This window comes from Brienomyrus brachyistius, chromosome 23 (genome assembly GCF_023856365.1).
Source record: "Brienomyrus brachyistius isolate T26 chromosome 23, BBRACH_0.4, whole genome shotgun sequence".
Lineage (NCBI taxonomy): Eukaryota > Metazoa > Chordata > Actinopteri > Osteoglossiformes > Mormyridae > Brienomyrus > Brienomyrus brachyistius.
Window position 1 is genome coordinate 9,277,210 of NC_064555.1, and position 12,575 is coordinate 9,289,784.

Below are 12,575 nucleotides of genomic sequence, written 5' to 3' on the forward strand. Positions count from 1 at the left end.
TCTCCCTGATTCCTCTGTCAATAAAACACAATTTAGTTTAACTGGTGCAAATCATAACTGTCTTCAATTTACTTTAAATATAATAATGGATTACTGGTGGCATATAATTTAATACAAACTAATCCATCCTTCTATTAGAATAATGATGGTGATGATTCTTCCCCATAGGGCAAATCTCTTCACACCTACCATCTTGTTCTCCATGTGAAACATGGATAGATATACAAGTGAGCGCGCGAATGGGGGTCACGGCGCAGGGTCGGCCAGCGTGTGGCGCCCTGGAGCTGGGGGTTGAGGGCCTTGATCTGGGGCCCAACGGTGGCATCATTCTGACAGCTGCAGGATGTAAACCGGCAACCTTCTGATCTCCGGCACAGGGGCCTAAACCACATACCCACCCGACACCTATGTTCTCCACCAATAAAAGACGAAACAAGTCACTTTCGCTTGTCAGTCCTCAATCTAGCCATCGACTGAGACAAGCCCCCTCACCCACAGGGAACAGCACAGATATAGGTCCGAATGCTGGCGACCATGCAGGCAATGTAATCCAATGGCCAATGACTGCCAAATGCACTTAGCAGGTTATAGTTTCTGCAAGCCTGTGAATATTATTTTAAAGGGGAGAGGGGTTTAGTGGAATTGAAGATGATGAGAAAGACCATTGTTTTGTTCTGTTAAGACGTGTCTCTTACTTCTTGCCAAAATGCAAGCCAGGGGAAATCTTTTGGAAATGTTTTGTACGGCAGTCAAGGCTGCAGTAAACATCACTTAAAGATCATAAACTTTTTCTTTTAGAGATTTAATGGAAATATGATAATGCAGGTCAAATTATAAAAACAGGATAAGTTAGTGCAAATGATAACTATCTCTGGCTTTAAAATGTAATCCAAGTGCCTTAAGATTTCAAATGTTACCCATGTAACCCTGGCCTATGTAATTACACACACCTTTGGTTCACGTTTTCATCGGGATTGCCTACTTAAGGCAATAGCCTAGAGGTTGAAAGATTTCAAGGTATTAAATTAGTTATTTATAACGTGTCATTTAGGGACGTGTTTAAACTACGTCCATCTCACTGCAGCTAAACGACGCGCATGGCAGGTTTAAGATAAATTGCAGAAACAGTGGCCTCTAGTGCTGTTTGGATGAATTGTAAAGGGACACTTCAATAGAGTTTAGTTTAAATCTCATTTACGATTTAAATTGCAGGCTGAGAAGACACTAGACTTTTATAAACCATGTGACTTTAAACTAACGGTAGCTCAACTAATGAGTCATGTGACGTCAAATTAATCTTGCACTATGCCCAGTTCAGAATAAGTTATTTGGACGTAATTTGGAGATACAGCACCTCCCGGTGGTTCCAGTTAATCTTGGAGCCCAGGAACCTTTGCTTACTGGGATTGGCCGTCGTCCCGCTTTTTAGTTTGATGTCAATTTAGAATTGAATGTAATTTAGTTAAAAATCAGGTCTATTAGATGATGAAGTTTAATGGCTTTTATTTTAAATCACACAATTGTTTCACAATTTATACATCCAAAGCGACTACATTTAGTCTAAAGTGCGTAACGTTATCTATCGTATTTCACCTATAACATAAATTGATGCGTATAGTAGGGAGAAACTTTAACTAAATTCCACGACTCGTTCAACCGGAAAGGTACATTGACTATAGGGTAGTAAGGAAAAGGCATATCTGCAGGGAAACAAGCTCTCTTTCTGGGCATGGCGGTATTATCGTAAGAGATCGCGGTGTGACCGTGTTCTCCTGTAACCATCGCGGGCGCACAATGTCCACGTCCGGTGTGCCACAAGTCATGCACACGTGTGTCCCAACTGGATTTCCCTTTCGTAGCATTCTCCCTCTTTGTGTGTAGTACATCCTGACCAACTTTCTGCCATGATCCATGCGTAATGGGCTGCACTTTGGCTGCACTGCATGAAGCGTCTTTTCTCAAGAGCGACTCGATAGAAAACGGGCCGCTGAACTTGAGCGCACAGCTCTCCCGCACAGAGCTGTCTGTCACCGTGACGGTGACACGGTTTTCTCCGCCGGTCTCTGCGTCTCGCCTCAGTGTAGAAGCCAGATCTGGGAAGATATGCTCCATGCCCTTGAAGTGGCGTCGCAGCTTTTGTGGAGTGATCCGGCTTTCATCAATTCTCCAGAAATTTTTCCGCGGATTTGGATTTTCTGGATTCACAGGAACCTGGAAAATATTATAATTCCATTACTTACGGAAATCAGTCCTATTTGATGCTATATATATATTGCGCAAGAGATGTGCAATACTTGACACACAGTCGGAAATACATACCTTAACAAAGCAATCGCTGGACGTCAGACAGACCCTGATATTATTTTGAAGCCCCTTTCTGTCCCCCGATATGACCGTCTGTAGCTTGTCCATTATCTGTCAAAATGGAAAAGTGACAGTCAAGGCCTAGTGTAAAGTTTTCATTAATACTGTAATGCGGGCGGCACTTTATGGTTATACATTTAATAGCGTTGAGTATTTCTCTCTTACCTGGCAGAAGGTGAGTCTCTTATTCGGTGACTCTTGAATAGCATTAGCAATCAGACTCAGGTACGTGCTGCGCGGCTTGCAATACCGCTTGTATTTTCTCTTCTGCCGTCCGCTGCATGAATCCTGGGTGTACAGGTATGTCCTGTTACGGGAGGTTGCGGACATGGTGGCCGTGATGGAGTTCTTCATCCCGTGTCAGCAAAAGCAAAGAAGACCTCCGCTCTTGGATGGTAGATCTCAAATGCTGGAGACGAAGAATCACGAGAATATGTAGCTTGTAGGGACAATGGCGACAAAGACGGTGTGCATTCCAGACTAACGAGTCATTTGAATACATGAAATAGGTGCTACATGCCTAATTAATTCTTTGCCTGATAAAGGTCCTCTTTCATTTGTAATTATGCTGATTTAACGGATCTCGTTAGAAGAAGTCTTCAGTATATTTTACTGTACAAATAAAAAAACACGTATTTACGTAATTGTGTCCTGTTAATGTAGAACACATGCTTAATCACTGACTATTCAGCTGGTGTTCCGTCGTTGAAGTTTTTGTTTGTGTCATTTATATAGCTGTGCTAATATAGTGCTTATATTGGCCTACTTTCCCGTATTTTTCTAGAATTTGAAATCATATGGTTAATTCACTCTTCTTATAAGTCTTCTTTATGTTTGTGTTTGACACGTGGGTATCTTTGATAATGGGCGTTGAATTAACCATAGGACTAGGCTACTTATCTCAAATAACACTGAACAATGAAGTTTTTGCTTCTTGAGCTCTGTTTGGTTTCATCGAAATCTTCAGTCTTGTCATGTATTTTTCCTCATATTTGTGTCAAAAAAAAATTCATTTCTGCAAGAGACCTATGAACAGTATTTTGTGCGGTCTGAGAACCGAATCAGGCCAGGTTTGAAACTGTTCTGTGGAAGTTTGCAGCTTGGGCATGCCTGGGTAGGCCGGAGCCAGCTGGACACTGCATGCCTCGGCAGGCTATAAAAGCGGCTTGCATACAGAGATGCTACTCATTGGGTTAATATAGAACTGATATTGTGTATGTATTGATTCAGAATATGACATTGTCTCAGTAACAATGTAACAAGTAAGATAAAGTAATGTCTTAACAGCCGCAATACATTCTGCTATATTTGTTGCGAATTTGCGCTTGCGCCTCGCAGATGCTCAGTGACTGCTCTCGTGAAGCATATATAGCATATCATCTGTGCAGCTGTAAAATCAGTGATCAAGACTAATGAGCGCCTCACATTTGTTGTGCGACATGTACTGTCTGTCTGAGACCCTGCCTCAGAGGCACTCGAAATGTCGTTTGCTGTCCCGATAACAGAAAGACCACGTCAAGGTCTGTTGATTCTGTTTGACTAATGTGTCTGGTTTCTCTGCCAAAAACAAGCAGTCAATTGAATACCCTAAAGCCAAATTGTTGGGTTCAAGACTGCTGGAATGGCGTTTGATGTCACCAGGTACGAATATCTCTGCTGACTATTGTTTTACACTGCAACGTGATGTACCTGACATTGAATACAAATGAAACTCAAGAGCAAAACACTTCTAATTATGTTGAATTTAATAGTGTATGAGAAACGTAAACGCGATTAAATACGTTATTGCTGGTAAAGAGAACTTTCTATTTCTCAGAGTTCCTACGTGATGCAGTAAATCAAACTTATATCTGTGCATAGCCAACAGGTACCTGTCTCAATCAGCAAAAAAAATTAAAGAAAAATTTGTTGTGCAATGTTTTCAGAAGTGTAAGCCGGGGTAAATGCATTACTATTTATAGATTTACTATGCAAATTTCATTTCAGTTTTTCTCAAAAACTGTACGAGTTAGAAAGAAACTGAAGTCAGATTTGAACTCAGCAGCAAAAACTCCGTTAGGAACATAACTTTATTTCGGAAGCAGAAAAAAAAGTTACAATTTGTTGCTCAGTGTAATTACTGTAAGACACAAAGGTTAACATTTTTGTCAGTGGGGAAAGCTGGCGTACTCGAGCCCACATCTGGGTTATTTTGGTGTAAATACGACTAGGCTTGCGTTTTACTTTAAGATTGAAAATATATATCCGAAGAATACCAGTGTCCCCAGCATAAACTTAATAACTGTGTAGCTAGTTGCAATTCGAATATGAATAAAGCCTGATACGCAATGAAACAAATGACGATAATCTCTGGAATTTACAGTTCAGTTACAGCACATTTATGCGACATACAAAGATCCCATCAACGCTCCAAATATACTATAAAATTACCAATGTTTTCGATTGCGTTATACGAACAAAACGTGACATTTCATACCAATTAAATAACGGTACTTCTTTTACCAGAATTTACTATAAACTAGTCGTTTATCGTTCTTCCTGTGTGATAAATTTGAGGCTTTTTGACAAAACTTATTTTCCTTGTCAAAGTTTCTTGTACCATTGTTGACATGTTCCTCGCTTCGGCCAGTTCAACTTTCATTACCTGTAGATTTCTTGAGAGTTGAATTTCTTATGCTGATTTTCGCTTATTTAATCCGCAAACACATTCTGATAAAATGCACCTGATTTCTTTAAACCTAATGAAGATAATCTCGTGCCCCGCCTTCCAAATATCTCATGGGATTTGGGCCGATTGTCGCCTGATTGTTTCCTTTAAACGTTCAAATTAACATGCATTGCCGCTATAGTATGTACAGCTTTAACTCGTGAAACTTCTGGAATGCTGGGAATTCACAGTTTCTTGTCATTTTAATTGAATCAATGAATATATGTCGCTTTCTCGTTTGCATTAGTTTAAAAGCACAAATGGGAAATTAAGTTAACAACAGTAATACTTTAAGTAACTGTGGTGCTATAGCCGAATAGTACTGTAACTATGTAATTAATTAAACAGCCGACGGTAAATCATGAGCAACTTTCTTGCCGGTCAACTTTAACGAAATGATCAGTAAAACTGGCAGTAATAATTTAACAACGAGATTGTATAAGGTCATGTAAACTCTCCTACAAGTTCAAGAAGTTCAACTTCAAAAAGTTATTGTCATATGCCCAGTGAAAACACAACGTTCAGACAATGCAATGAAAATCTTGCTTTGCCTTGCTTTCTTGTCCTTTTACACAACGATAATATGTAACGTAAAAAGTGCCCTGTACATTTCTACAAATAAGGCAACAATTGATGAAAGTGATGATTAAGGGGTGCAATGTTCTGCGTTGGATGCATAGGCGTGGGGGGGATGGGACACGTCCCTCAAATGTTAAAATGGGGGAATCATCCCCTTCAATAATATCACATATAACGCCTGCTTAATTAAAAAGAATAACAACTCCCAATCTGGTAGACAGATGCTCACCTCCAGACATCTCAAACTTCTACATTTTTAGAAAACCACCTATTGTTATGCCGAGTAATTATTTTTCATTCAAATAATTACCTATAAATTCAAATAATACCTATAAATACTTCAAATGTTTAGTTTCACATACTACAAATTGCTAACAACAAAAGTTGTTCCAATCTATAGTCTTTTCTTAAGTTTTATCTTTAATATGTGTAAAGACGGGCGGCGCAGTGGTTAGCACTGTTACCTCACATCTCTGGGACCCGGGTTCGAGTCTCCGCCTGGGTCACATGTATGTGGAGTTTGCATGTTCTCCCCATGTCGTCGTGGGGTTTCCCCCTGCAGTCCATGCTGAGGCTAATTGGAATTACTAAATTGCCTGTAGGTGTACATGGAATAAGCTCCAGACCCAGTAGGATAAACTTAGTTTAGCATACTAAGGCTTAGTTTAGCATACTAAGGCTTCACCCATTGCAGTGTCCAGAGGTACAAAAACAGAGCCCAAAGATGTGCTGGGTTTAAACTCTAATCTTTGGTCAGAGGCATAGAGGTTTAACCCACTAGGATACATGCTGCCCCCACTGGACTTGGAAGCTGCCAAACTCTGAAATGTTTCATACACCTGAGCATGTGGTTCTGTGAGCTAATGCTCTCTGCTCATGGACTAAAGATCACCAATTCAAGCACAGCCTCAGCGCATGTGGGGGCTCCTCAGCCAGGCCTGTGACCCCCAGCTCCCTCTATAGCCCCCACCACAACAGGCCCTTCACAGTCAAGTTTGCTGTCATTACCATCAAAATCTGTCTGCTGTCATTATTACGATCCTGCTTAAAACAAACATGCTAATTGAACTGCTGTATGCTCATTTATAATAATTAGTTGGCACATATTTTGCGGTTTTGAATTGTTTGCATGTTTAACTCGAATTTTTAAGTTTTTATGCTTATGAAAGATATATCATCTGAACAAGAGAATAAGTTAGCACAACTTTTGTTCTTTGACATTCTTAGTTTGTAAAACTAAAAATCAGAAGTTTTTATAGATATGAAAGATAGATTACCTGAATAAAAAATTAGTTGGTACAACAATAGATGGTTTTAATCTAAATTAAAAAGTTTGAGTCCTCAAAACTCAATCTAGTGCCGTAAGCTGCCCTGAAATTTTATGCGGTCTTAACTTTTCTTTTTTACACTGTAGTGTCAAAGTTCAATTTCTGAGGGATTAAGGTGAATCAGGGGAACTTTTATTCTGATGCTTGAATTTCAATAAACGACATTTCGTGCTACAATTGAGAGAAGCCTGCTATTTCACTCATTACATATATCAGGTTCGCGGGTAAGGCGAACGGGCAGGCAAGCGGGCAGGAAGCAGGCAAGGAGGCGAATACCGAATAGGGGAATTTATTACTGGTACGGGGACCAGGAAACATCGGACATAGACTAACATCAATGACAAACGAAAACCAAGCCAAGACGTGGACTGAAATAGACGAGACTGGGCGAAAATAATCGGACACAGCTGGGCAAGATCAGGGAAGCACACGTGGATAATCAGGGGGCGTGGCACACATGAGGATCGGACGAGCTGGGCATGACAACAAACACCTGAAACTTATCTTTTTGTCTTTCGGATATTATTTATTCATTTCATTTATTCATAACCATCACGGTGTTTTGCAAATATAATTCCTTTGGCGTCCCCTGCTGAGAATAATCTGAACGACCTCTGAGATTTAAACATCCTCTCCATATGTAAAGTTAGCATAAATTAAACATTTTTAGCTCTTCTCCTGTGCGCCTTTATGCCAACCGCTAGAATCTTCCCGAGTCAATAAAATACTAACTGTAGCGTACATCTAGCAGTTTATAAATGTTTCGTTTGACCCAGGGCTTCGGTACACTCATCACTGATTATGGGATAAACTGTAACATATTACTCCATGTGGCTGAGGTTAAACCATTCACTGTCTGTTTGTGATACAGTGATATACAACCTGTGCCGTTTAATAGAAACATTCAGGTAGTTTGTCTCGAATTTTGAATGCGATTCCATAAAATAACTTCGAGCTCCAGCAAAAAAATATATTTAAAAAAAGTTACAATCATCCCCGGTCTCGGCGACGTCAGATGTACTTATGTAGCCAGAAGGCAAAACATGTGAAATACATTAAATATATATTGTTGCTTTTCAGTTTTATGTTTCTACTATGTACCTATATCAAATTATAAATCAAGCGTAAATGTTTAAAGACAGGTATTATTAAAAAATGAAGGAAAAATTCTTAAAAGGCTTTTATTTGAAATCACACAATTGTTTCACAATTTATACATCCAAAGCGACTACATTTAGTCTAAAGTGCGTAACGTTATCTATCGTATTTCACCTATAACATAAATTGATGCGTATAGTAGGGAGAAACTTTAACTAAATTCCACGACTCGTTCAACCGGAAAGGTACATTGACTATAGGGTAGTAAGGAAAAGGCATATCTGCAGGGAAACAAGCTCTCTTTCTGGGCATGGCGGTATTATCGTAGGAGATCGCGGTGTGACCGTGTTCTCCTGTAACCATCGCGGGCGCACAATGTCCACGTCCGGTGTGCCACAAGTCATGCACACGTGTGTCCCAACTGGATTTCCCTTTCGTAGCATTCTCCCTCTTTGTGTGTAGTACATCCTGACCAACTCTCTGCCATGATCCATGCGTAATGGGCTGCACTTTGGCTGCACGGCATGAAGCGTCTTTTCTCAAGAGCGACTCGATAGAAAACGGGCCGCTGAACTTGAGCGCACAGCTCTCCCGCACAGAGCTGTCTGTCACCGTGACGGTGACACGGTTTTCTCCGCCGGTCTCCGCGTCTTGCCTCAGTGTAGAAGCCAGATTTGGGAAGATATGCTCCATGCCCTTGAAGTGGCGTCGCAGCTTTTTTGGAGTGATCCGGCTTTCATCAATTCTCCAGAAATGTTTCAGCGGATTTGGATTTTCTGGATTCACAGGAACCTGGAAAATATTATAATTCCATTACTTACGGAAACCAGTCCTATTTGATGCTATATATATATATATATATATATATATATATATATATATATTGCACAAGAGATGTGCAATACTTGACACACAGTCGGAAATACATACCTTAACAAAGCAATCGCTGTTCGTCAGACAGACTCTGATATTATTTTGAAGCCCCTTTCTGTCCCCCGATATGACCGTCTGTAGCTTGTCCATTATCTGTCAAAATGGAAAAGTGACAGTCAAGGCCTAGTGTAAAGTTTTCATTAATACTGTAATGCGGGCGGCACTTTATGGTTATACATTTAACAGCGTTGAGTATTTCTCTCTTACCTGGCAGAAGGTGAGTCTCTTATCCGGTGACTCTTGAATAGCATTAGCAATCATACTCAGGTACGTGCTGCCCGGCTTGAAAAACCGCTTGTATTTTCTCTTCTGCCGTCCGCTGCATGAATCCTGGGTGTACAGGTATGTCCCGTTACGGGAGGTTGCGGACATGGTGGCCGTGATGGAGTTCTTCATCCCGTGTCAGCAAAAGCAAAGAAGACCTCCGCTCTTGGATTGTAGATCTCAAATGCTGGAGACGAAGAATCACGAGAATATGTAGCTTGTAGGGACAATGGCGACAAAGACGGTGTGCATTCCAGACTAACGAGTCATTTGAATACATGAAATAGGTGCTACATGCCTAATTAAGTCTTTGCCTGATAAAGGTCCTCTTTCATTTGCAGTTATTCTGATTTAACGGATCTCGTTAGAAGAAGTCTTCAGTATATTTTACTGTACAAATAAAAAACACGTATTTACCTAATTGTGTCATGTTAATGTAGAACACATGCTTAATCACTGACTATTCAGCTGGTGTTCCGTCGTTCCAGTTTGTGTTTGTGTCATTTATATAGCTGTGCTAATATAGTTCTTATATACTTTTTGTAATTTGAAATCATATAGTTAATTCACTCTTTTTTAAGTCTTCTTTATGCTTGTGTTTTGACACGTGCGTATCTTTTATAATTGGCGTTGAACTAACCATATAGAATCCTTATGTCAAAGACCTGACCTTTCTGTCAGTGGGGAGAGCTGGCGCAGCCTACGTTATCCTACGCATAATTTGCGGTTCTATAACATTATCTCCAGCATAGTTTTAATTAATGTAAAGCTGTTCTATTTTTTAAACTGTTTGCATTGTACGCCGAAATCCTAAATAATACGCAGTAAAACGTGTGACGATAAGCCCTGGAATCTCCAGTTCAGATACAGCATATTTAATGCCCTATATAAATAACTCAGCCCTATATTATATACACAAATATTTCTAATAGGCGTCCTCCTCTTGCATTTGGCACGTGAGTTTTAATTGCACGTTTGCCTTTTTTTCAACAGGTACAATAAGTATTTTATGCTGAAGCCTCTCTCTCTCTCGTTATACCCCAGAATGTCTTCAGATCCTACAAACGCTTCTGTATATACTACGCCTACATAATTTTCAGTGTTGTCGGTTATTCTTTATTTTAAAAAACCTAACACTACATACATATTGGATAAGGTTACTTCGTTCACAAGTGAATGCCACTTTAAGATAGTCGTTCATTGTTCTTTCTATGTGACAAAATCTATAGTATATACGTGAAAAGAATACGTGTACGTATTGTTGACATGTTCCTCGCTTCGGCCAGTTCAACTTTCATTACCTGTAGATTTCTTGAGAGTTGAATTTCTTATGCTGTTTTTCGCTTGTTTAATCCGCAAACACATTCTGATAAAATGCACCTGATTTCTTTAAACCTAATTAAGATAATCTCGTGCCCCGCCTTCCAAATATCTCGTGGGATTTGGGCCGATTGTCGCCTGATTGTTTCCTTTAAACGTTCAAATTAACATGCATTGCCGCTATAGTATGTACAGCTTTAACTCGTGAAACTTCTGGAATGCTGGGAATTCACAGTTTCTTGTCAGTTTAATTGAATCAATGAATATATGTCGCTTTCTCGTTTGCATTAGTTTAAAAGCACAAATGGGAAATTAAGTTAACAACAGTAATACTTTAAGTAACTGTGGTTCTATAGCGGAATAATACCTATGTAACTAATTAAACGGTAAATCATGAGCAACTTTCTTGCAGGTCAGCTTTAATGACATGATCAGTAAAACTGGCAGTAATAAGGAGCAGCCAGGGTTGATTTCCTCTAGAACTGACAGGTTTGATCCCCTTGCAGCCCCAATTTTAATGCATTATAAAAGTATATCAATATATATAAACAATGTGTCATCCACGCTCTCGTTTTAAAAATATACTGATATACTGTAAACATTCCATATACGGCCAAGTCCTAAAGGGTCATCTAGTTTCATTGTCCCTCAGAATCTTCCTTTGTGTTGTGAGCAGATTTGCTGGGTTATTTATATTTTTTGCATGAGTCTTGGAATTTGTAAGTGTATTCTGAGTTTGCAGCATGTTACCCGCCACTGTATTAAAGTGGCTGATATAGAAAAGCCCAACTGGTAACCTGTTTTGTGATTGGCCAGGATTATGCTGAATTAAATCGATGATCTTTTGCTCTTTCTGAATATCCTGGATATATTCCCTGTTTTTCTGAGCCTGAATTGTCAGCCCATATTTTCCAGACCTGAATATTACAGTCCAGATTTTCAAGAGCTGAATTTTATAGCCTGATTTTGATTTTTATTGTCACACAAGCAACACACAATCAAATTCGGGTAATGAATTCAAATTCTGTATGTTTAATTCAGGTTCAGGTGAATGTATTCAAATTTGCATTCTTTAGTTCAAGTTCAGGTAAACATTCAAACTTAGGTTCTGGTATTCAGGTAATAAAATTCAAGTTCAGGTCAATAAATTCAAATTCAGGTTGTGATTAATCTGATTGGATGTCATAGTTTGCGCTCTAGTGCCCTCTACAGTGCTCTCAAGAATTATGAACTCGGTACAACCAATGAGGTTAATAAGCCACATTTATTGGTTAGTTATGTTATTTTGTTGAAGTGGCTTAAATAAAAATAAGATTTTGATAAACGCACAGTAAAAATAAAACAAAAAAATAGAAAAATGATCGTAATCAGTTGACAATTGTTGACAACATGTTTATCTGCATATAATCATTTCAACATAGTGACAGTTTTTCTGGGTTTCTTGGGACAAATTCTCAAACGAAAATGGTACTTCTCACAACCATATGTGTAAACCTCTTAGACGCTTAAGTCGGTTCCTCACGACGTAATGTCATTTCTCATTATTTTTATTCATTTACAGATTATTTAGAAAATGTACATTCATTTTACATTAGCCCAAAAATCAGAGGTACTGATAATTCCTTAATTTTGTTGCTTATCCAAATTATTGTGCTGCAGTGTGCAAACTGTTGAGAAATGCACAAGCAGTTGAGAGAACCTTAATTAAGACTTTCCGGGATAAAATAAGTGTTTTCATTTAATGACCGTCTTTAACCCAAACAAGTCACTAGATGGCGCAACACGACTATTGCTTATTAAAAATATATTTTTCCTTCTTAATATTGGATTCGTTAAACAGAACATTTATACCATTATTGATAACCGTGTCTGAAGTCTAATGCACTAATGCATAAGTCAGTATTTTATTTTTTTATTATAGAATACCATCAAACACAATATTTGTGTATTTTTACCATTGAATACTGTTTAAACACATGGTA

The 12,575-nt window shown here is 39.0% G+C and overlaps 1 protein-coding gene across 1 annotated transcript; it reads right to left on the minus strand.

Annotated features, from left to right (window-relative positions):
* Window positions 1-246: 246 nt before the first annotated feature.
* LOC125719323 (forkhead box protein H1-like) lies at window positions 247-10,709 on the minus strand. Its single transcript, XM_048993985.1, has 5 exons — window positions 10,575-10,709; window positions 9,217-9,460; window positions 2,320-2,415; window positions 2,004-2,211; window positions 247-305 (listed from the first exon to the last, which is right to left on the minus strand). The coding sequence occupies exons 2-5, from the start codon at window positions 9,403-9,405 to the stop codon at window positions 247-249; spliced, it is 552 nt and encodes a 183-aa protein (XP_048849942.1). The 5' UTR covers window positions 9,406-9,460; window positions 10,575-10,709.
* Between the last annotated feature and the right edge of the window lie 1,866 nt (window positions 10,710-12,575).

What these genes read in the sequence shown, in the direction of transcription:
- LOC125719323 (XM_048993985.1), bottom strand. Translation starts at nt 9,405, where the DNA reads ATGAAGAACTCCATCACGGCCACCATGTCCGCAACCTCCCGTAACGGG. An exon ending in AGAGACTCACCTTCTGCCAG is followed by an intron (nt 2,416 to 9,216) that starts GTAAGAGAGAAA and finishes CCATTTTGACAG; the next exon opens with ATAATGGACAAGCTACAGAC. An exon ending in CCAGCGATTGCTTTGTTAAG is followed by an intron (nt 2,212 to 2,319) that starts GTATGTATTTCC and finishes AATATTTTCCAG; the next exon opens with GTTCCTGTGAATCCAGAAAA.